Source organism: Vipera berus (assembly GCF_964194415.1).
Source record: "Vipera berus genome assembly, chromosome: 12".
NCBI lineage: Eukaryota > Metazoa > Chordata > Lepidosauria > Squamata > Viperidae > Vipera > Vipera berus.
This window is the reverse complement of record NC_138215.1, coordinates 14284041-14305485: the sequence shown is the minus strand read 5'-3', so window position 1 is coordinate 14305485 and position 21445 is coordinate 14284041. Positions and strand designations below refer to the sequence as shown.

Here is a 21445-nt window from a genome sequence, read left to right as displayed (position 1 = left end):
TGAGGGTGTCTTGGTGACGTTTTGACAAGGTCCCACTCGTCATCTTCAGGCTGGTGTCTTCGGTTTCGTGCTGCACCGAAGACACCAGCCGGAAGATGACGAGTGGGACCTCGTCGAAACGTCGCCAAGACACCCTCAATCCTACACGGGAAAAGACCCGAACACGCCAAGACGTACATACCTATACCCGTGAAAATCTACGAAAACATACCGTATATATTTACATATATCTGATATGTAGACAATATTTTTCGGACATAATGTTTGTGTCTATCAACTACAAATCAGAGCTTATAATTAGAATAGTGCTGCTCTCAAATGTTCTATTTCTATCTTGATATAAAATATCAAGATATCTATACAAAAATATTGTCAGTTCCATGAAAAAATGTAAAATTCCTTGTACAAATTTCTGCTTCTGTAACGGGGTCTGTTAACTTCTGTTGCTATGTCTGTAACCTGCCAGTGTTTTGTTCACCTTTGACGAACGGGCTACTACAGCAAATTCTCTATGCAAATCAAAATTTAGTATTCTATTTTTTCTTCTTAATAGCAAAAAGGCCCTTAAATTGTGTTACTTAACTTGCATCCTCTTTTAATTGAAAAATCAGAACAAAAACAAAACAGTGGCAGGGTGGTGTTCGTTGAGATATTGGGAAAGAGGTGTACTAACAAAATGTGGAGTTTAGATAATACAGATTTTTTTCCCTTGTAAGTCATTTTTGTTTTGGTGGCTCGTAACTGTAATGGTTTATCTTGTGTTGTTAAAAACAATTGATAATATAACCAGGTCACATTTAATTTAAATGTCATTAACCAAGGAAATTCTGGGGCCCTTTGCAAACCTATTGATTGTTGGATGTCAGGTTCCATAAACCACCATTGTAAGAATATCAGTTGGGGAAGGTTAACTTAAATCAGGTGTGTCCCAACTTTGTGGCCCCGTGCAGTCCTGGACAGCTAACAATGGACCCCACAAAATTGTAAACTCTTTTAACATTATTATGTGATTTTACATTGTAAAACTATATGATATATGAGGCCCCAAACAATTCCTCTTCACTCAGTGTGGCCAAAGCAAGCCAAGAGGTTAGACATCCGTGACTTAAATGTTCTGCTGATACATTTAAAATGTACACATAGTAAAAGTTCCTCGTGATAGCTCCCATTTCTACATCACTTCCATCTTTGCAGAGAGCCCAGGCCGTATACATCTTACCTTGAATGGCACAATCTGTACACTTCAAATATAGTCTCTGTATTTGTGGATGGGCAATCCAGTGTATAATGTGGACAGAGCAAGCCATCATTGTTCCTTACATAAGAGTTAGGATAGGTGTATTTTTAAAGTCTGCACACCTGCATGTCAAATAATTTTTACTAAGGGATATTGACATTTTGAAATTTTGATATCAAAGTCTGCATTTTCCGCTGAACAGCCCTTAGTAAAAATGTTGCACATCCATGTTACGTACTCCTAGAAAACAAGAAGAGAAGTTATTTTTGAATACAGCGAAGTGGAATGTTATTGTTTTCCTTTCTCCCCCCCCCCCTTTTTTTTGCATGGTGATGCTGCTACCAAAGGTCACAGGGACAGCATGGATTTGCAGCGGTTTAAGGAGACACCGATAATGAGTAAAGAGAAAAGTGATAGCATTGAGGTAAGTGGAAGACACCGGAACTATCCAGCAGTAGATAATTGATGTAGAACTTGGCTGATAATGTAAGGAGAGACATAGCCTGTAGGGACAGAATGTGCAAATGCCACTTTTGAAGCACCAGCTGAATTGTAGTTTCAGAAAACAAGCTGTGTGTGTGTGTGTATTTGTGTTTGTGTTTGCTTTCACATCATGATTGATCCTGGAAAGTGCTTCGATAAATCCCTGTAATTTTCTTGGCAAGATTTTCAGAGGTTATTTGCCATTGGGGCCATGAAAGAATGGCCCAAAGTGACCTAGCGAGTTTTGTGCAAAAGGCAGGACTACAACTCCCAGCCTTGTGGTTTCCAGTCTGGTGCTTGAAACTACTGTGCCAAACTGATTATGGTTGGTTTTTTTAATCTCTGGATTTTAAATGCACAGACAACTTTTTTTTAAAAAAAGGTTAAAGCCACATCGAAAGTAACTTGAAATGCGGTCCACGTTCCCTTTTATAGGAACAACAGGAAGACTTCAAAAAAGCAATTCTGGAAGGCATGGAGAAAACGAAAGATAAGGTAAAATATTCCAGCTGTTCATTTCTGCACCAAGTGTTGGGTGGCATTGTTCGTATTTTGTTTTTAACACAAGAGCCTTGGTGGTGCAGTGATTAGAATGCAGAATTACAGACTCTGCCCACTGCCAGGAATCCTGACCGACTCAAGTTTGACTCAGCCTTCCATCCTTCCGAGGTCGGTCAAATGAGGACCCAGATTGTTAGGGGAAATAGGCTGACATTTGTAAAGCATTTAGAGAGGGCTGTAAAGCACTGTGAAGCGCTATATAAGTCTAAGCGCTATAGCTGTTCCTATTTCTAAGAATACGAGTGGAGGATGATAGGAATTCTTGCAAGGTTGGTAGAAACTGGCATAACTACTGTTAAATAATAGTAGCTACCAAGAAGTGCACCACTGATTTTAGTAGAATACTGATGATCGCTAGAATTGTTTTCTTTTTAATGTACAGGTCAGCAGTAATACAGAAGGCCCTCTAAGACATGTTAGTTCTTGTGAAGGCTTTAGTGACTATTATAGAAACTCATTAGCTGCAAAATCAGAGCAAAGTAAGTATTCATAAATATTTTCATTTTTAATTGATGAATAGTATAATATCACTGCAAAGTTATAATAGTATTAAATACTGAAAAATTCTATATTCCATTCCATTCCATTCCATTCCATTCCATTCCATTCTATTCTATTCTATTCTATTCTGTTCTATTCTATTCTATTCTATTCTATTCTATTCTATTCTATTCTATTCTATTCTATTCCTTAAAATACAATTCTTAAAATAAAAGTCTGACACTATACTACCCCTATAAGTAGTTGTTTTTTTTTAGCAAACCATAGACAACATTGTCCTTATCTTTGAGTTATTTACTTGGATCAATTTAATATTTATTTCAATGTGTTCAGTCAATGCTAGATGATAAATCCATCAAAATTATTCAATTGAGTGGAAATCCTAATTGTAAGATCTATTATTTATTTTAGCTCACAATAAGAGCAGAAGAGCATCTACTGAAGAGACTCAAGAGGTAGACTCCAAGGCAGCCTTACTCACAGTGAGTAAAACATAATGCAAATTGTTGTGCTGTGTTTTTCTTGAAAGTTCAGGAGCAGAACCCAAGAATACAAAAGTGAAACTTTTTGGTGATTGACAATAAGTAATACAAGATAATTTTTGCTATTCCTTGCAAAATAATACACATTATCACCCATGGTGTTGATGCTTTTCAAAATGGTGGATATGTCATCTCAAAATGCCTTTAGAATATGCAGGGAAATTTTGACCTCTGTAGTTGTCAGGGAAGGAGCAAACTGAAACAGATCATTGAGTAGAATATTCACAGACCCCATTGGTATGGTGGTTGTTTACACTTTCACTTAAGCATGGGAACATCAGGGGAAAGTTGACAGCAGCATCACAAGAGAGAATCCATCCACTCCGCCTCTGTATTAAACTCATGTTTTAAGACTATTGTGAACTGCAATCCCAGGACAGCTCAGGAAATCTAGCATTTGTTGCAGTATGGAGATAACCTTGAAAAAGAAATGCAGTTCCTCAACAACTTTTGGATTCCTTAATTCTTGAGTGTCATCTCTATCTTCCTTATGAAAGAACTTGGGAAAAATAGACAATTGGGTATAGCTGAAATCGTTACAATTGGCCTGCCCCTTCAGCCACTTGGAGCAATTTAAATGATTTGTCCTTGATCAGCAAAACATCATTAGAGAAACCTAACATGACAGATCACACAACAAGAACATGATAACCGTATCGCTAGCGTGCTCCTGTGTATCATGGTTTGACATTAAACCCAGCAATTAATCTGTGTTTCATGGACTCGTTTCTGGTATTCCTTTCCAGGATTGGTTGAAAGGCCGAACTTCCTACAGAAATGAAATGTAAGTAAACCGTTGTCAGCATTAAAACTTCCTGTACTGAGGATTACGTTTTATGCCTTTGGTTAGTAACTCTGTGATTGCTAAGGCTATCTTGATTTGATGTATAAGAATTCATACAAGAAAGAGAGCAAATGAGGAAACATGAGAAAAATACAGTTTGGCTACAATATTTTACGCTTGCCAGGTTATGTTAATAGTAGACATGGGTAGCTATAATCATAAATTACATTTTATTTGAAGCCCTATATTCTGAATTGGTTGGTTGGGTTTATAGCCTACATTGCATGGTAGAATACTCCTGTACAGACATTCCCTGTTTTGAGGATATTCTTCCTGAGCAATTTTCTGTTCCTTTAAATAACAATGCAATATGAGAGAACTAAAATCCAAGAAATGCAAATATCACTAAGGTTTTAATGGTATCTCTATTACTTGTAGGTCTTCTGAGGAAGATGCACTGAATGGTAAGTTATTGCTAACAGAGTGCCGTATTTTCAGTCTTGATAATAATTGATAATCATTCAGCTTTAACTGCAGACCAAAAGTATCTCAATAGAAATGTTGGTGGACATTTTATTACCTCAGCTCTTCAGAAAGAAATTTTCTCTTTGTTCTCATTCCATACAAGCCAAGATGAAGTTGTCTTTGTTGGGGTTTAAATTCTCCTCAGTGTTTTTGAACATCATGGGGGTTTTTTATACAATAAATTTGAGTGTGGTTCACTTTATAACTTGTTAAAGTTTGATGAAACTTTACTTGAAAAGCTTCCTTTTTTTGCGTTACTGTCTTTCTAAAAATGCAATACATTTTACTAATTTAATCATGAAGCAAGTATGTACTTGCTTGAAGCAGATATTTACTTATTTCTTTATTTTAGGTATAGCTTCCCCTTTCAAACCCATTATTGATACCACCTACTACTATTCAGGTCAGTCTCCTAACCTCCTGAAATGAAATAAAAAGTTAAAAGCAGTGTCATGCCTAATCTACATCCGATTGCCTTGTCTTTCTCTACAGCTGTGGAGAGAAATAATTTGATGAGGTTATCACAAAGCATACCATTCACTCCAGTGCCTCCGAGAGGTAAGAATTTTCATTTATTCATTTCAAGTTTTTTTTAGATGACCTTTCATCAGGTCAAAACAGGCCTGGCAGACATAATGATTTAGATAATATAGCATTTAAAACCCAAGAAAACGAATAAGGCCCTAAAATCAGACAAGAGTGATATAAAAGAGCAAATAGAATGTCAGCAGGTTAAAGGATCGTGCAAACTAAAATGCCTGAGTAAATATAGTTTGTCTTCACTGGCTACCAAAAAGATTCTAACATTGGTGGGTTTTTTTTTTTAGGGAATGTGGCCTCATACCAGGAGGTTTCCTGATATAAAATCAATTTCTGATAAAGAGACCACTATGCTTATTGTATTTTACCATGAAATTTGCACAAGATAGACGAGCGCCATGTCTTCTTCCTTTCCTCCCTCCCTTTTTTGTCCTTTTTCGGATTCTTAACAGGAGATTTGAGTCACAGGAGATGAAAATCTAAAAGCAAACGTTATACTGTAATGTTGAGTTCATGAATTTATATTTGTCCTTTGCTGATCTGGTCAAGACGAGCTTTAGATTTCCTTTCTCCCAGGCAAGGCTTACCTTGGATCGGTTAGTCACTGGCCCATAAGGCCATTCCATTAAAATTCTCTTACACTTAACCCGTATTTTTTAACTTTGTTCTGGTGACATCGCAGGAGAACCAGTCACTGTGTACCGTCTGGAAGAAAGCTCTCCCAGCATTTTGAACAACAGCATGTCTTCCTGGTCTCAGCTGGGTCTCTGTGCCAAGATCGAATTCCTGAGCAAGGAGGAGATGGGAGGGGGTCTGCGACGCGCCCTCAAGGTGGCTTGCACTTGGTCCGAGTACGACATTCTGAAATCAGGTCATCTTTACATCATCAAATCGTTTCTCCCTGAGGTTGTCAATACCTGGTCAAGCATTTACAAAGAAGACACAGTGTTACACCTTTGCTTGAGAGTAAGTCGTCGTACTTTTGCTCAGAAAGGGCAAATGCTTGCCATTACCACAGAGGCCAAAGCCAATGCTTTAGGATTTTCTGTTTGTGGTTTCTTTCTCCTCCTTCGTTCTTTTTTCCCCCTTCTGTTTTCTTTTCTGCCAAAGGCGCCTCCGTTCTCCTCTGCTAAACGTCGCGTACCCTTTAGTGGAGTCAGCCTGTATCCAAGCTAGTGCTTTCCGTGTGCAGGTAATCCTCGAGTTACGACCGCAGTGGATCCCAGAATTTCTGTTGCTAAGCGAGACGGTTGCTAAGTGGATTTTGCCCCATTTTACCACTTTTCCTCCCACGGCTGTTGAACGAATCACTGCAGTTGTTCAGTTAGTAACGCGGCTGTTAAGTGAATCCAGCTTCCCCATTGACTTTGCTTGTCAGGAGTTCGCAAAAGGGAATCGCACGACACAGACACACCCACACCCACACCCAGGACACTGCAACTGTCATAAGTACATGCCAGTTAGCAACCGTCCAAATTTTCATCATGTGTCCAGTCACTTTTTTAAAAAAATGCTTGTTGTAACTTTGAACAGTCCCTAAACAAATGGTTGAAAGTCAAGGACAACCTTTAATCTTATATGATGGTTCTAGAAGTATTCTTTTTTCCCCTTCAAATTAACAAAGCCACTTGTAGTTGCTCTCTAGTTCACAATGGCAAATGTAGCTCGGTCGTGTCAACACACACAGATGTGTATGTCATGTGTACCTTACGTGAATATGTGGCACAGAAAATGTCTGTTAAAAGATTTAAATATGGTTGGGAGGCGCTTTTTTGTGCTACAAAAGTGGATTTCTTATCCCACCTAGGAAATTCAGCAGCAACGGGCTGCACAGAAGCTCACTTTTGCCTTCAATCAGATGAAGCCCAAATCAATTCCATATTCTCCGAGGTAAATCTTATAATGTCTTCTCCATATTAAAAACCTTCGTATTTTCATTTCTAGACTAAATTATGCAAGGAGTAAGGTAAGGCCAGAGATGGTGGATTTAATTGCTTGCTGTCTAGATGCAGAAAATTGTTTACTTGGATGCAGAAAATAGTAGATTATGCTCATCTACAATAACTGCTGCTGCCAGCTGTTGCGTGTGTGTGTGTGTGTGTGTGTGTACAAACAGAACAGATTTCTAGAAAAATATACCCAAATGACTAATTTAATTCTCCTGGATATTAAACAAATAACTAATGTATTAAGGAGGATTTGGATCTGTGATACTCCCTTTTTTTTTAGTTGTGTGTATGCGGGGAAAATGAGCTTTCCCCTCAAACTACTTATACTGTTTCCTCACAAGGTTTTTGGAAGTGTTCCTCTTGTATTGCCACTCCGCCGGGCAGTGGTTTGCCGTCGAAGAATGCATGACTGGAGAATTCAGAAAGTACAACAACAACAATGGGGATGAAATCATCCCAACCAACATGCTGGAGGAGGTCATGCTGGCTTTCAGCCACTGGACGTACGAATACACGCGCGGAGAGCTGCTAGTCCTTGATTTGCAAGGCAGGTTGAGATTTGTTCCTTGTAGCTTTATGTACAGAAAGACTGTGCCAGCCTACTTCCTTCTCGTGACGTTAAATGTTCCAGGAGAACTTTTTATCTTTTCCTTCTTCCTCTTTATTGTTTCTTTAAAAGAATCTTTTAAACCATCATAAATATGAGCCAGGGGCCAAGTGGTCTGAATTTCGATCACGTGTCCACGGGGAGGCTGCAATGGCCGTAAGTGTGAAAAATGGCCATAAGCCACTTTTTTTTCAGCGCTGCTGTAACTTCTAATGGTTACTACGGTGAGTGAACTGTTGTAAGTGGAGGACCACCTGTAACGCTTAGGCAAAAACCTGCAATTCAGCAGTTGAGAGAAAGCGAGGCTGGAGAGGTGCTTCTTGACATTAAATATTTTTTTTTAGATCAGATAACCTTTATTGAAGGGACGCGGTGGCTCAGTGGGTTAGGACGCTAAGCCTGTCGATCAGAAGGTCAGCAGTTTGGCGGGTCGAATCCCGAGTGCCGCGTAACAGAGTGAGCGCCTGTTACTCGTCCCAGCTTCTGCCAACCTAGCAGTTCGAAAGCACGTAAAAATGCAAGTAGAAAAATAGGGACCACTCCGGTGGGAAGGTAACAGCGTTCCGTGCGCCTTTGGCATCTAGTCATGCTGGCCACATGACCACGGAGACGTCCTCGGACAAGCGCTGGCTCTTCGGCTTTGAAACAGAGATGAGCACCGGCCCCTAGAGTCGGAAACGACTAGCACGCATGTGCGGGGGAACCTTTACCTTCACCTTTAACCTTTATTGTCATTTTTGTCCTGTGGGCACAACAGCGCACATTAAAAAATGAAATTTAGTTGCTTCCTCTCAAAGTGTACACGTACACAACACCCATTTAAAACATGCTATGTGCAAATAGGGTGCTTGGCTTGGCCCTTCCCTCTTTTGCGGAAACGATCACCGTTATAACTTTTGCTCTTTCTTGCAAAGGTGTTGGAGAAAACCTGACCGACCCTTCCGTAATAAAAGCTGAAGAAAAAAGGTAAGTTTGCTAAAGGTTCTTCTTCCTATGGCGTAGGAGGCAGCGGTCCTCTTGTGCCTGTAAGGGATTTTGAAAGGAAACCCGTTTTGTTTTCAAGGTCAAGCGATATGGTATTTGGTCCTGCCAACTTGGGAGAGGATGCCATTAAGAATTTCAGGGCTAAGCATCACTGCAACTCCTGCTGTAGGAAACTTAAACTCCCAGGTAAACGAAATGCTCTATTTAAAGGACAGGAACTTCTCCCTCGCGGCTCCTTTTTCCTATAGAAAAGAAACGTAACACCTCTGTGGTTGCTCCAAGCGAGGGTAGAACTCATTTTGATCATTTTGTCGTGATTTCCTGCAACACAATCAATAACGTTGAGGTTAAAAAAAAAAAGAGAGAGCTCCTCAAACTCCCATCTAAAATCTCAAGGATCCCCCCCTGCCGCCCTTGGCATCGCTGTCTTCTCCATTGTGAGCCTCAAGAGTGTCATCTTTTAGGTGTGGCTCCTGGCCACAGATAGGTTGAGCTCTCCTTCATACCGAGGCCGAATTCTTGCTGGCAAATTTGGCCATGTCGCAACAGGTGACAAAATAGCCAAACCAAAGCTTGCCGCTGTCTTGTTTTAATGTCTTGCATCTTTTCTAAGATGAAGTGCTAGTTAGGCAATCTGGCATGGAGAATCAGTAAAGTGTAGTATTGCTGCTATGGGGAAGGAAAAAAAAATGTCCAGAAAACGTTTACTAGTGGCACACACAGATTTCTTTTTAATTGATAGTAATTTAGGCTCCTTTCCTTCTCTTCCCTCCCTTCTCGGAAAATGGCTCTTTGTTTTTTATCTTTATTCTTTGGCAGATTTGAAAAGAAATGACTACACACCTGATAAAATCCTGCTGCCTCAAGAAGATTCCCCAGAGCTAAATATTCAGCCCGGGAGCTGCACCAAAGAATCCAACTCAACTGGTTCCAGACACTTGATGCTGTAACAAATACACCCTGGCTTTTTACCAAACGCTTGCAACGGTCGGTTGGGTCCCAGTGCCCCTGCTTCTCCCTGCACTGGCTCCGGCCCTGGGAAGGAAGCTGACCCGTAGTTTAAGAAGGGGTTCTTGTGAAATACGGGCATAGCCTTCAGAGGAAGAGCTGGCAAGCTGTCAATTTATTCTCCAAGTTCCTTTTTCCAAGGTGGAGTCGAATTAAGTATTTATGAAGTAGCTTTTTTAAAAGAAGCATTTTAGCGGAAGGAATAAACTGTCCATTTTATTATCTTGGTCTGCGGAGGGGCGCTCTCTCTCTCTCTCTCTCTCTCCCCCCCCTCTTGGCCCCTTCATGCTGTAGTGCAATACGTGTCCATGACCAAAATGACATTTTGGCTTTTCAGTGGTCCTAAGGCAGAGGGTGTTCCAGGTTATTGGCAGCTGGTTTCTGTCAATCTGACCAGAGAAATGGGAGAGAGAGAGCTGCCACCCCCTGCTCCATTGCCAAAGGGTTCTTTGACACATCTCAGGGGGTCCCGAAGTTGCTCTCTGGACAATGTGCCATGTATGTTTTATGTGGCTGAGTTGGGAACAAGCTGCTCCTAAGAACATCGATCATTGTGCCAGTAAGCTTTGAGCTACAAAGGGGGGGGGAGACCTCTGGTTTCTCACCCCCCCTCCCCAGACGTGCAATGGCCTTGTCTCCTGCATCAGGATTCACCCACTGAAGCATGGAGCCAGTTTGCATGGGATGGATTGTGTGTAATGAATTCCCCCCCTCCCTTTTTAAAATCAAACCGATACACATTTCAATTTTATTAAGGCACTGTCTATGAGTAGGAAAAGTAGAAGCCAGATTTGGAAAGAGGGTGTGCGTGTGTGTGTGTGTGTGTGTCGGGGGTGTGTATGTTAATCACAGCGGCAGAAGAAAAAATAGTATAAGATCTGGTTTGGGATAAGAAGTTGTCTTTGTGAAGTGAACAAGTGTTCTTGAAACCTACCGGCTGCTTCATTAATGTTGCCTTCCAAAGATCTTCTCAACCTGTACACAGAACCTGAATGTACACATGGATTTTAGGACTTTTTCCCAAGTTACCCCTGCAGCGTGCCTTCCTGTACTGCTGGGAAATATCCAACATTTCAGATGATGCAGACAGAGTCTTCTTTGGGACTTCTTGCTACGTCCGTTTTTGTCCCAGCTTTCAGCGAGAAGCAAAGTCGACGCAGAGTAGAACCAGCCGTGCCTGGCAACTTTTTGAGATATTGAAAGAAGTGTGTTCTGGTTCTGGTGACATGCCAGAAGAGCCCTTCAGTTGTATTTGCTATTCTGTGAGAGTGCATCTTTTATGTTATCTATGGGACTTATTTAAAAGAGAGAGAGAGGAAAAAATAGGATTGAATTTACATTATGTATTGTACGGGAGATTGCAATGCAACTTTATGCCAATAAAATGTAATTTACCTGTCCAAATTTGTTGAAAATTCAACAAGAACCTCTTTGTCCAATTAAAGTTTCATGCTGCAAGGTTTTGTTTTGTTGTTGTTAAATAGGTACTAATTGTAATTTTTAATTAAAAGGCATCATAACGCTTAGTAATTCTTTTTTTAAAAAAATTTGTAGTGTATCTTATAGATACAGACGTTAAGGCACGAACACAATAGCTGTTTAAATGGTGGTTTATGTCGCTGGGGGAGGAAATAAATAATGTATTAAAGCTATAAAACTGTATACATTTTATATATCAATAAATCTTTAAACAATCCCAAATAAATTTATTCTTGTTTAGACTGCTGACCTCTTTCCTTCTTTGAATGGCCTGAAAGGGGAATGCAAAAGAGAAATTTTATTGATTTGGGAATTGTTTGGGCTCTGTAATCAATAGTGGCCTATAACAAGGGCATTCATGGCAGCTTAGTCAAAGCTGCTGAAACTTTCAAGACGTCGTAGGGCGTTAGTCACAGAAGCTAGTGCAGCCATCAAAGTGTTTATTTTTTGTTCTGGTTTCTTGAGAAATCAAATCATGACTACTAATTGAGGAACAAGGAGTGGCTTAAAAGTTGTCCGTGTTGTTTGCTAAAGTTCTGCCTTGCTATAAAGCCCAAAATAAGGTAACATCTGCTTAGGAGAAAGTAGGAAAAAAATGCTGGAAGGAGAAAGCTGTATCGATGAAGCTTTTTGAGTCCACGGAAACCAATGTCTCTCTGGTTCAGGTATGCTGTGTATGAAATAAATCAGCTCCTGGAAAGCAATTGACTAGAATTGTGAACTAGGGATTCCGGAATCACTGGGTGTTGTATTTTGTTAGAAATATCCCAATGGCGTTGCCTAGCAACAAGGTAGAGTATATTTATGATGCCAGAAGAATCTATATTGAAACATCAGGAAGAACTGCAAATAGTCGAAGGGACAGACCCTTATGTTTGGGGGCAGCCCTCCTGAACTGCAAGTAAGATGAAACCATCTGATCATTGCACCAGAAAACCCAGAAACCAAGCATCAAAATGAAGAGGAGGTGGTAAATTGGCTCCCCTGAAACTTGAAGTATTCAAGCATTGCTTTGTCTCCTTGCAAGCCAGCTGATGGCTTCCAGGTCAACAAATATGCCAGAAGAATTCAATATATATTATCTTCTGTGAGTTTTTTTTTGTTTCTAATTAATTACTATCTAGTGACTAAGAAGGGACGCGGTGGCTCAGTGGGTTAGGACGCTGAGCTTGTCGATCAGAAGGTCGGCAGTTTGGCGGGTTGAATCCCGAGTGCCGCGTAGCAGAGTGAGCGCCTGTTACTCGTCCCAGCTTCTGCCAACCTAGCAGTTCGAAAGCATGTAAAAAATGCAAGTAGAAAAATAGGGACCACTACGGTGGGAAGGTAACAGCGTTCCGTGCGCCTTTGGCATCTAGTCATGCCGGCCACATGACCACGGAGACGTCCTCGGACAAGCGCTGGCTCTTCGGCTTTGAAACGGAGATGAACACCGGCCCCTAGAGTCGGAAACGACTAGCATGCATGTGCGGGGGAACCTTTACCTTTACCTAGTGACTAAGAGATGAAGGGGAGGCTATAGAGAAATCTTACCTTTGGTTTATTTGGGGGGAGATCTGGATGATGAATGACTGCAGGAATTGGATATGTCTACTTCAACAAAGAGAAGGAGGCAACATGATAATGGTCTTCCAATATTTGAGGAGCTGTCAGAGGAAAAGGGGTCATCCTAGTCTTCAAGGCACCTGAAGGCAGCTACAAGAAGTAACGGATGGAAACCTATCAAGGAAAGATCCAACTTAGAACTAAGGAGAAATTTCCTGACAGTGAGAACAATTAAATCAGTGGAACAGTTTCCTTCCAGAAGTTCTGGGTGCTCCATTACTGGAGGTTTTTAAGAACAGATTGGATGGCCATTTGTCCAGAGTGATACAGGGTATGTTGCTTGAGCAGGGGGTTGGATTAGAAGACCTCCAAGGTCCCTTCCAACTTTGTATTCTGGTGTTGACTCCTAGATCTTACAGATTTTGCACTACTTTCCATAAATTGTGAAGCTGAACTGAAAATGTGTTAACAAGTCAGTGTGGTAGGAAAATTACGGTAAAAATACAGGCAGGCAAGCTAGCATTATTAGGCAATGTCTTCTGTATAGTTTGTGGATTGATATGACCCAGGAAAAGTCTGTTATTGTTTATGTTATATATTTTTTCCTGTATGGATGAGAACTGGAAGTCCCCCACCCCTAAATGATGATAATCCTAGTTTGGCTTGAGCAGCTTTGAACATGTTTGATTTCAGCACCAACTGGCTCATTTAATTCTCATGTGCTTATTGTATCAACCAAACAACTTCCTTGTCCTATATTCAGTTCCTTGTTGACTAGGAGACTGATTAATTTATACAAACTGGAACAAAAACTCATAAATAGAAGATTTAGTTCATGTTAGGACGTGAACCAAAAAGAAAAACTTGTTTGAAATTGTACGTGTTCACTTTGAGAGCGGGCAACTAAATTTCATTTTTGGTGTGTGCTGTTGCGCCCACAGTAAAAAAGTGACAATAAAGGTTATCCTATCAATTGTTTGGCTATCTAGGAAACTCATTAACTGATAGAAATTGGAATGGAAACACTTGTAAATAAATATTTTTGTTCATGCTGGGACTCAAATTTCTTTGACGATTGTTTGGCTTTGGAACTACAGCAAGAGTGCCTTTCCCTGGCAGCCTTCAGAAGAATCTATGGATATATCCAGAGATGACACAAACCCACAATACCAAGGACTTACCGGCCTGCGTAATTTAGGCAACACATGTTATATGAATGCTGTAATTCAGTGCCTTTGCAGTGTATCCCCGTTGGTGGAATATTTCCTCTCTGGAAAATATATAGCCTCGTTAGACAAGTAAGTGGATTGCTTTGTTATGCAAGAATGTTCTTTAGGACGTTGCTCACTATTATTAAGCTAAAGATAATTTCTTTTTCCCTGAAGCCACAAAGTTCCATAGGAATTAATTCACAAGTCTCGCGTTTGTTTAGGGCTTTCTGTTTTTTTTAATGACTCCTGTTTGAGATTGCCATCTTTATTAACACTTTGTTATTAATGTATGGACCATGAATTTATCTCAAGCAAGCTTTGGACTAATCTCTTTTTTGAAGGAATATGGGAAAGTGGTTCTAAATAGAGAGAGGGACAGAAAGTTTAATTAAAAAGCAAGTAAGACATTTCTTTTGACCTGTGAATTTAATACAAAAAAGCAGTTTCCCTAATTTTTACATTGGTTCTCAACGTACGAAGATATTTAACATGCATGGTTTGAACAGAGGGACTCATCTCTGTTCCAGGAAGTCTGGAGTAATGCTGACTACATGTAGTATCATGAGCAAGTTAATTGCTATCTCATACTATTTCAGAATTCAACGGTGTCAAAAAGAAATCTTCTGTCACTCTAACCCAGCAGTGTTCCTCAACCTTGGCTACTTTAAGCTGTCTGAACTTCGGTTCCCAGAATTCCTCAGCCAGCATGACAGGTTGGGCAATTCTGGGAGTTGAAATCCACGCAACTTAAAGCTGCCAAGGTTGAGGAAGCCCTAGAGAAGCACATGTGGAAATTACAAGGTGATCTATAATGCGGCTAGAAAATAGCGATGCTCATAATGGTAATGGCAGTAAATCAAGTCATATCATTATTGATTAATTTTTTTTGTAAAAAAAAATCAGGATGGAAAATATAGAAATTGAACAAAGCTGCTTGAACAGTTGGCATCTAGCCTGATTGGCTGAGCCTGCAAATACATAATCCTTCCAGTGTTTTTCTGTTGGTTGATCCATTTCTTCAACATGGTTTTCAAGCCTTGATGGTGGCGGGTGGGGGAGGGCATTGGCTGGGAGACCAGCGGGTTTCCTTGAGTAGGTGGTTGGCCCAGTGAGGACATACTCAGTGTAGATGAGCCAAGGTTTGATCCAGCAAGGTGTGGGTAATATTGTCACGTTCTTATATATGCTACCTCTTTTCTAAGGGAGAATGGAGAGATTGCAACAGCCTTTGCCTACCTGATGAATGACATGTGGCTTGGGGACTTTGACTGCGTCTCTCCAGAGGTTTTTAGATTGGTCATTGGTGAACGATACCCTGCTTTCATCAAGAAAACCCAACAGGATGCTCAAGAGTTTCTGATCTATGTCTTGAATGAACTTCATGAAGCTCTCAAAAAGGTAAAGAGCGTTCGTCTTTTATGGAAGTTGTTGTTGTTAGCTGTGAAGTCGTGTCTGACCCATCGCAACCCCATGGACAACATTCTTCCAGGCCTTCCTGTCCTCTACCGTCTTCTGGAGTCCATTTAGGCTCACGCCTACTGCTTCAGGGACTCCATCCAGCCACCTCATTCTTTGTCGTCCCCTTCTTCTTTTGCCCTCAACCTTTCCCAGCATGAGGCTCTTCTCCAGTGAGTCATTCCTTCTTATTAGGTGGCCAAAGTATTTGAGTTTCAACTTCAGGATCTAGCCTTCTAAAGAGCAGTCAGGGTTGATCTCCTCTAGGACTGACCGGTTTGATCGCCTTGCAGTCCAAGGGACTCATAGGAGTCTTCTCCAGCACCATAGTTCAAAGGCCTCAATTCTTTGGCACTCAGCCTTTCTTATGGTCCAACTTTCACTGCCATACATTGCAACTGGGTTATGGAAGTTAGGCAGCCTTGAAAGAAGGATTATGTAACACGCCAAGCTTGGAAAAAGTTTCTACATCTAGAGGTAGAATGCTGATCAGCCAAATCAGGCATAATTAACCCTGGATATCTTTTGCTTCTAGTACTACGGTACCAAACACTGAGTTTTTTCTGCTCTCCTATTTTAATTTCTCTCTTTCAGCAAGTCATGTTTTGCTGATTCATGTGTTGAGAAGGTTAAAGTATGGTTTGAATAACCTACAGGATTTTTGCAGGATGGCAAAATCCTATTCGATGATGGTTTCGATCATAGTTTGAAGGCATAATAAACTATAGTCTGTCCAATGTTGTACGTACATGGGGCTTATCCGTGTAATATTGTGATTTGGAATTTGGTTTAAAGAACCAAGCAAAGGAAAGAAAGAAAAGAAAAACAATGTCAATGCTACAGAAAATATATCCTTAATAGCCATTTGTTGTATATATAAACTACTGGAGTATATGCCATGCCATGTTTTGAACCTGTTCATAACATATTTCCATATGGAGTTTTTAATCCTTTTTTGTAGGAAATGGCGATATCCTTTTTTCCACTTAATCTGTAAGGTATTTCACAATTCAAGTTATGGGTGTCAATATATGCCTATTTAACTCATTGGGTGGTTTGGGTTTGTTCAAAACCAGATTTTGACTCCTGGGGGTTTTCTAGAAAACACTTCTGCAAGGGATTTGCCATTGCCTCCTTCCTAGGGCTGAGAGAGTGTCTGGTCCAGAGCCTCCCAGTTGGCTTCCATGCCTAATGGAGGCCGATAACTCGGGTTTCCCCAGTCCTAATCCACGGTTTTTTGTTGAACTCATTGTGAAGTTATCATGGTGAATCTGAAATATATTACTGCATTACACTTTTAAAAAGTCAGCACTTGAGGATGAAAGCATAAAATGTTTAGCTTTGAATTGGTGCAGTAGCAAGTGAGAACTTGTAGGAGATGTAGCGGAACCTGGGGGCGGAGCTGAAAGAGTGATCAGCCTAGAATCTCTATGTAGCCATAAATGAACAAAGTCCAACCCCGCTAAAATTCCATTGGCCCATCCTTATCTGAGACTCCAAGCCACTGCCAACCATTGGTTGAGAAGATTCCCGTGCATTGGCATGAGTAGCAACAAAAAATCAGTTTGATTGAACTTTCACGGGTGGACCTGGTCTTTTGCGCCTGATGGACATTGTCTGACTTTTCCATACCATTTGTCTTCTGTAGACAAATAAGAAAAAAAGCCAGGGAAGCTCATCGACTGCTTGGGAATCCAGGAGTTGCCTTAGCGAATGCTCCATTATCACCCGACTTTTCGAAGGACATCTTAGCTATGATATCATGTGTTTGGAATGTCAAACCACTACTTACAAAACTGAGATCTTCACCGTGCTATCTCTACCCATACCTTATGAATCGGAGTGCTCCCTTGAGGTACTGGCTTTTCTCCAGGGATGAAAACCGTCCCTATTCAGTTGTTTTAAACAAACCACATATGGCCTAATCTAGTGGGTTAGAGTGGTGCCGTTGTTTTGTATGTCACAGCATTGTTTGTTCTTTATTAATTTTTAAAATTCCTCTTTTACCCTGATCTATGAAGATCAGGTATGTGTTCTGCTCAGAGTCAAGAGTGATTGGAAGGGAGGGGAAGAGGGAAAGGAGAGGGTTAGAGAGGGGAGGGGAAGAAAGGGAGGGGAGGGGAAGAGAGGGGAGGAAGGGAAGGGAGGGGAAGGAGAGGAGAGGAAAGGGGAGAGGAAAGGAAAGGAAAATATATTCATTCTTCCATCTGCAATCTGATCCTAAGAAGTGATGATGTTGATATTACCTAAGAAATCTAACACATATATACAGTGCTTTTTTTGTAAAAGAAAAAGGTGCCAGAACTCACACATGCCATACAACTCGCCTTGCCTACTCTACAAGGTTCCGTCCAAAAAAGGTGCCGGAACTCCGTTCTGAGCGTTCTATGACAAAAAAAGCCCTGCATATATATGTATATATATATATATATATATAAATTAAAAAGGGACGCGGTGGCTCAGTGGGTTAGGACGCTGAGCTTGTCGATCAGAAGGTTGGCAGTTTGGCGGGTCGAATCCCGAGTGCCGCGTAGCAGAGTGAGCGCCTGTTACTCGTCCCAGCTTCTGCCAACCTAGCAGTTCGAAAGCACGTAAAAATGCAAGTAGAAAAATAGGGACCACTCCGGTGGGAAGGTAACAGCGTTCCGTGCGCCTTTGGCGTCTAGTCATGCCGGCCACATGACCACGGATACATCCTCGGACAAGCGCTGGCTCTTCGGCTTTGAAACGGAGATGAGCACCAGCCCCTAGAGTCGGAAACGACTAGCACGCATGTGCGGGGGTGACTAAGAGATGAAGGGGAGGCTATAGAGAAATCTTACCTTTGGTTTATTTGGGGGGAGATCTGGATGATCTGGCCCCTAGAGTCGGAAACGACTAGCACGCATGTGCGGGGGAACCTTTACCTTTTACTTATATAAATTAAATGGAGGAAGTAGCATGCTGTGCTACAAATGCTGAACTTTCACCTATGTTTATTCGCAAGACCAGTTCTAGGCTTTGTGGGGCATGCTTAGAAAATAAAAGTGGTAGGAGGGGCATAGCGGAGCTTTGTTCTAGCATGTGCTTGCTTTTCTAAAACAAAAGAAGGCAACCTGGGACATTATGTGGGGCCAACCTCAGTAGTGTAGAATACCAACTGAAGGGCATTTTATGATGGGGTAAGTTAATCCAATGAGACCTTCACATGGAACGATGAGAAGCTTGCCAGACTTCAGCTATATCCACCGACTAGCAAAAAAAAAAAAAGGCTACTTGTTGTGTTAAACGTTGAATGCAATGCACCCTTTCAAAGATAATCAGTGTAGGATTTCATTGCAAGCATGTAATCCCTGTAATTAATTATGCCTCTTTCCCAAACTCCTTTCTTCTGCAGGAATGTCTGGATTGCTTCTTTCAGCAGGATGTGTTGACCTGGAATAACCAGATCAACTGCTCCTGCTGTGGGATCAAGACAGATGCTGCAGTGAAAGCCAGCATAGCCAAAGCACCCAAGATGGTCATCTTCCACTTAAAGAGGTAGGCGTTTTTTTCTTCATGGGCTGACTTGCATAATATCCGTTCTGCTAGAATAGATTGCTTACAGATGCTGAAAGGATCTCAGTGGCAGAGTTTGACTAGTTAGGAAGTTGTTGACAACTTAACAGGACAGAAATTGGACCTCATTAGATCAATAAAAAAGCAGATTAAGGAGAGATTTCGGCACTTAGCAGAATAACAGAATTGGAAGGGACCCAGAATAGAATAGAATAGAATAGAATAGAATAGAATAGAATAGAATAGAATAGAATAGAATAGAATAGAATAGAATAGAATAGAATAGAATAGAATAGAATAAACAGAGTTGAAAGGGTTGTCCAATCTCTTCTTTAAAACCTCGAGTTGGAGCATCCATCTTGATATCTCTCTCACTGTATTTTATTTGAAAGATTAGAAGCTGCTTCTATTTCTGTCAAAGAAAACCATTCAAACTCCTCATCGTCAAAACCAGTGTTTTTTTCATATATATTTTTTCTGCACCTCAGAAATGAAATTTATTAAAACCAGAACTAGATGCTAGTCTGGTCTCTGTTTATTTCTACCCACTTCTTCCATTATAAATATGACTCTAAACAATATACCAAGATGATTGAAAAAACCATTTCTATTGTACTATTGATCAAGATCGTATTTTATTTTCAGATTTGATTGTCAAGGCAGTTACAAAAAGAAACTTAAAACTGACATCTACTATCCTTTAAATAACCTGGATTTGTCTCCTTATATATATCCACTTTTTCGGAAAAATCCAAAATACAACTTATTTGCTGTAGTGGTAAGTGACACATAGAGGATTCTAGTGTTTTTCCAGGATAACATTTCAGTTATCTGTATGCAAGAATGTTCACTTCCTGAAAATTAATAAAGGCGGGATAAAAATGAATAGACAGTAAGAAAACTTGAGTTCAGTAAAATAATTTTATTCAGTAACTAGAAAGGATGAATGTATGGTGCTATTGCTTGAGCAGATTGTCAGCAAGCTTTGCCTAGGGATGCAGCCAAGAAAAAACCTTTAAGTGGTAGAAGATCCAATTAAATAAATTAAATAAATAAAGATGTTATAAAAACAAAATAGCAAAATGCTTTCCAAATTACAGCTGTAAGGTGCAGATGTTTACTATCAGTTTTTATTCAGGATAACTCTCTTATTGGAGAAAAAATAGAAGCGGGTGGGTGGGTGAGAACGGAAGGAAAGGTATGTGCCTAAAACAGATTATTAGAGGGGACAGCAATATTCCGATCCACACTTCATGCTGGATGGCTTCCCCAGATATGCTTTTCAATGAAGAAAAGTTATTCTTTTAAAAAAGTCACTTTCAGGTTTTCCATACTGGTCACACGACGTTTACAGCAAACAAAAACAAATCCATCTCTACCACTTTGTCCTTATGACAGAATTCATATGCAACATGACGTAAAACCTTTGCACGTCCATACCTCGTACAAAGAGCTGGGCGAAGCTTGTTCTCCATAACAGTAGAAGGCGTACTGTAGTTAATCTCAGTTAAATTTGGCTCTGAATTACAGTGTGTTTGTGTGTGTGTCTCACTGCACAACTAATAAATATATGTTGAAGAATGGACACTGTAGGGCTGGGGAGTCAGAAACAAATCTCCACTTTACCAATTTTCAGGACCACCTCCCTCCAAAAATGATAAGTGATTATTCAACTAAGGAGATGAGGCCCATATTGCTGCCTTGAGTGGCTTGAAAGAAACCTTTCCTTGGTAAATTTGAAATGTGTTATTGTTGCAGAATCATTTTGGAGATCTGGACGGTGGCCATTACACGGCATTCTGCAGACACACTCTTAGCCAAAATTGGTACGACTTTGACGATTCCCAGATCACAGCCATCCCAGAATCCTCTGTGCAAACATCTGCTGCCTACCTTCTGTTTTATAGCAGTCAAGCTTTCTCGGCGCCCGTAAAGAACCAAAATGTCTAGGAGAACCAAGTCGTAGGTTCCAGTGGCCACACCGAGTTGGCCTATTCTTTGGTTGTCATTCAGGAACAACTGCATTTTTCCCCCACGTGTCTTTGGATTGTACTGATGGGAGTGAGTTAGAAGCTGGCCCTTCCAAGCCACTTTCTTTCAGTGAAAAGAACGCTACTCGGCCAGCCTTACACAAAAGGTGACACGACACCTGCAGTTAAATAAATTCTTCTTGGACAGCCAGACTTGAGTGTTCATTATTATTGCAGAATCCACCGAGAACTAGATGCCTCCTCCTGCTGATTACATTTCTGAACGGATTATACATTGCTGAGTGAAGCTCCTAAGTTTGCCAGCCTTCTGATTAAAAAAAATAAATTGTGTACTATTTAATAAATCGCAACCACATCCTCTCAAAAAGTGTTCCTGGAGTAAAAGTTAGTTATGAAATGGTTTCCCCCCCTTCCAAAACCCATGCTTCTTTAAAAACAATATTCCAGCAACCCTAGGTTCTGTATTTGCTCTCATCTAGTCTACTCATCCTGAAATAATGTACGCTTAT

At 40.6% G+C, this 21445-nt stretch overlaps 2 protein-coding genes across 3 annotated transcripts in view; both read left to right on the top strand.

Annotated features, from left to right (window-relative positions):
- TRPM7 (transient receptor potential cation channel subfamily M member 7) overlaps positions 1-11440 on the top strand; it is a 55996-nt gene extending 44556 nt beyond the window's left edge. For both annotated transcript variants that reach the window (XM_081337681.1, XM_081337682.1), the window contains exons 27-40: positions 1585-1661; positions 2156-2215; positions 2664-2760; positions 3194-3264; positions 4071-4108; positions 4547-4572; positions 4986-5036; positions 5126-5191; positions 5856-6139; positions 6981-7063; positions 7464-7669; positions 8644-8695; positions 8793-8899; positions 9533-11440. In XM_081337681.1, the coding sequence (XP_081193807.1) occupies positions 1585-1661; positions 2156-2215; positions 2664-2760; positions 3194-3264; positions 4071-4108; positions 4547-4572; positions 4986-5036; positions 5126-5191; positions 5856-6139; positions 6981-7063; positions 7464-7669; positions 8644-8695; positions 8793-8899; positions 9533-9663 (1349 nt within the window). In that variant the 3' untranslated portion in view covers positions 9664-11440. The remainder of the gene's footprint in view (positions 1-1584; positions 1662-2155; positions 2216-2663; positions 2761-3193; positions 3265-4070; positions 4109-4546; positions 4573-4985; positions 5037-5125; positions 5192-5855; positions 6140-6980; positions 7064-7463; positions 7670-8643; positions 8696-8792; positions 8900-9532) is intronic.
- A 393-nt stretch (positions 11441-11833) lies between these two features.
- USP50 (ubiquitin specific peptidase 50) lies at positions 11834-21126 on the top strand. The gene is made up of 7 exons (XM_081337692.1): positions 11834-11865; positions 13840-14040; positions 15156-15351; positions 17057-17263; positions 18785-18927; positions 19591-19723; positions 20704-21126. Exons 1-7 carry the CDS (start codon positions 11849-11851, stop codon positions 20893-20895), a joined length of 1089 nt encoding a protein of 362 aa, XP_081193818.1. The 5' UTR covers positions 11834-11848; the 3' UTR covers positions 20896-21126.
- Positions 21127-21445: the final 319 nt, after the last annotated feature.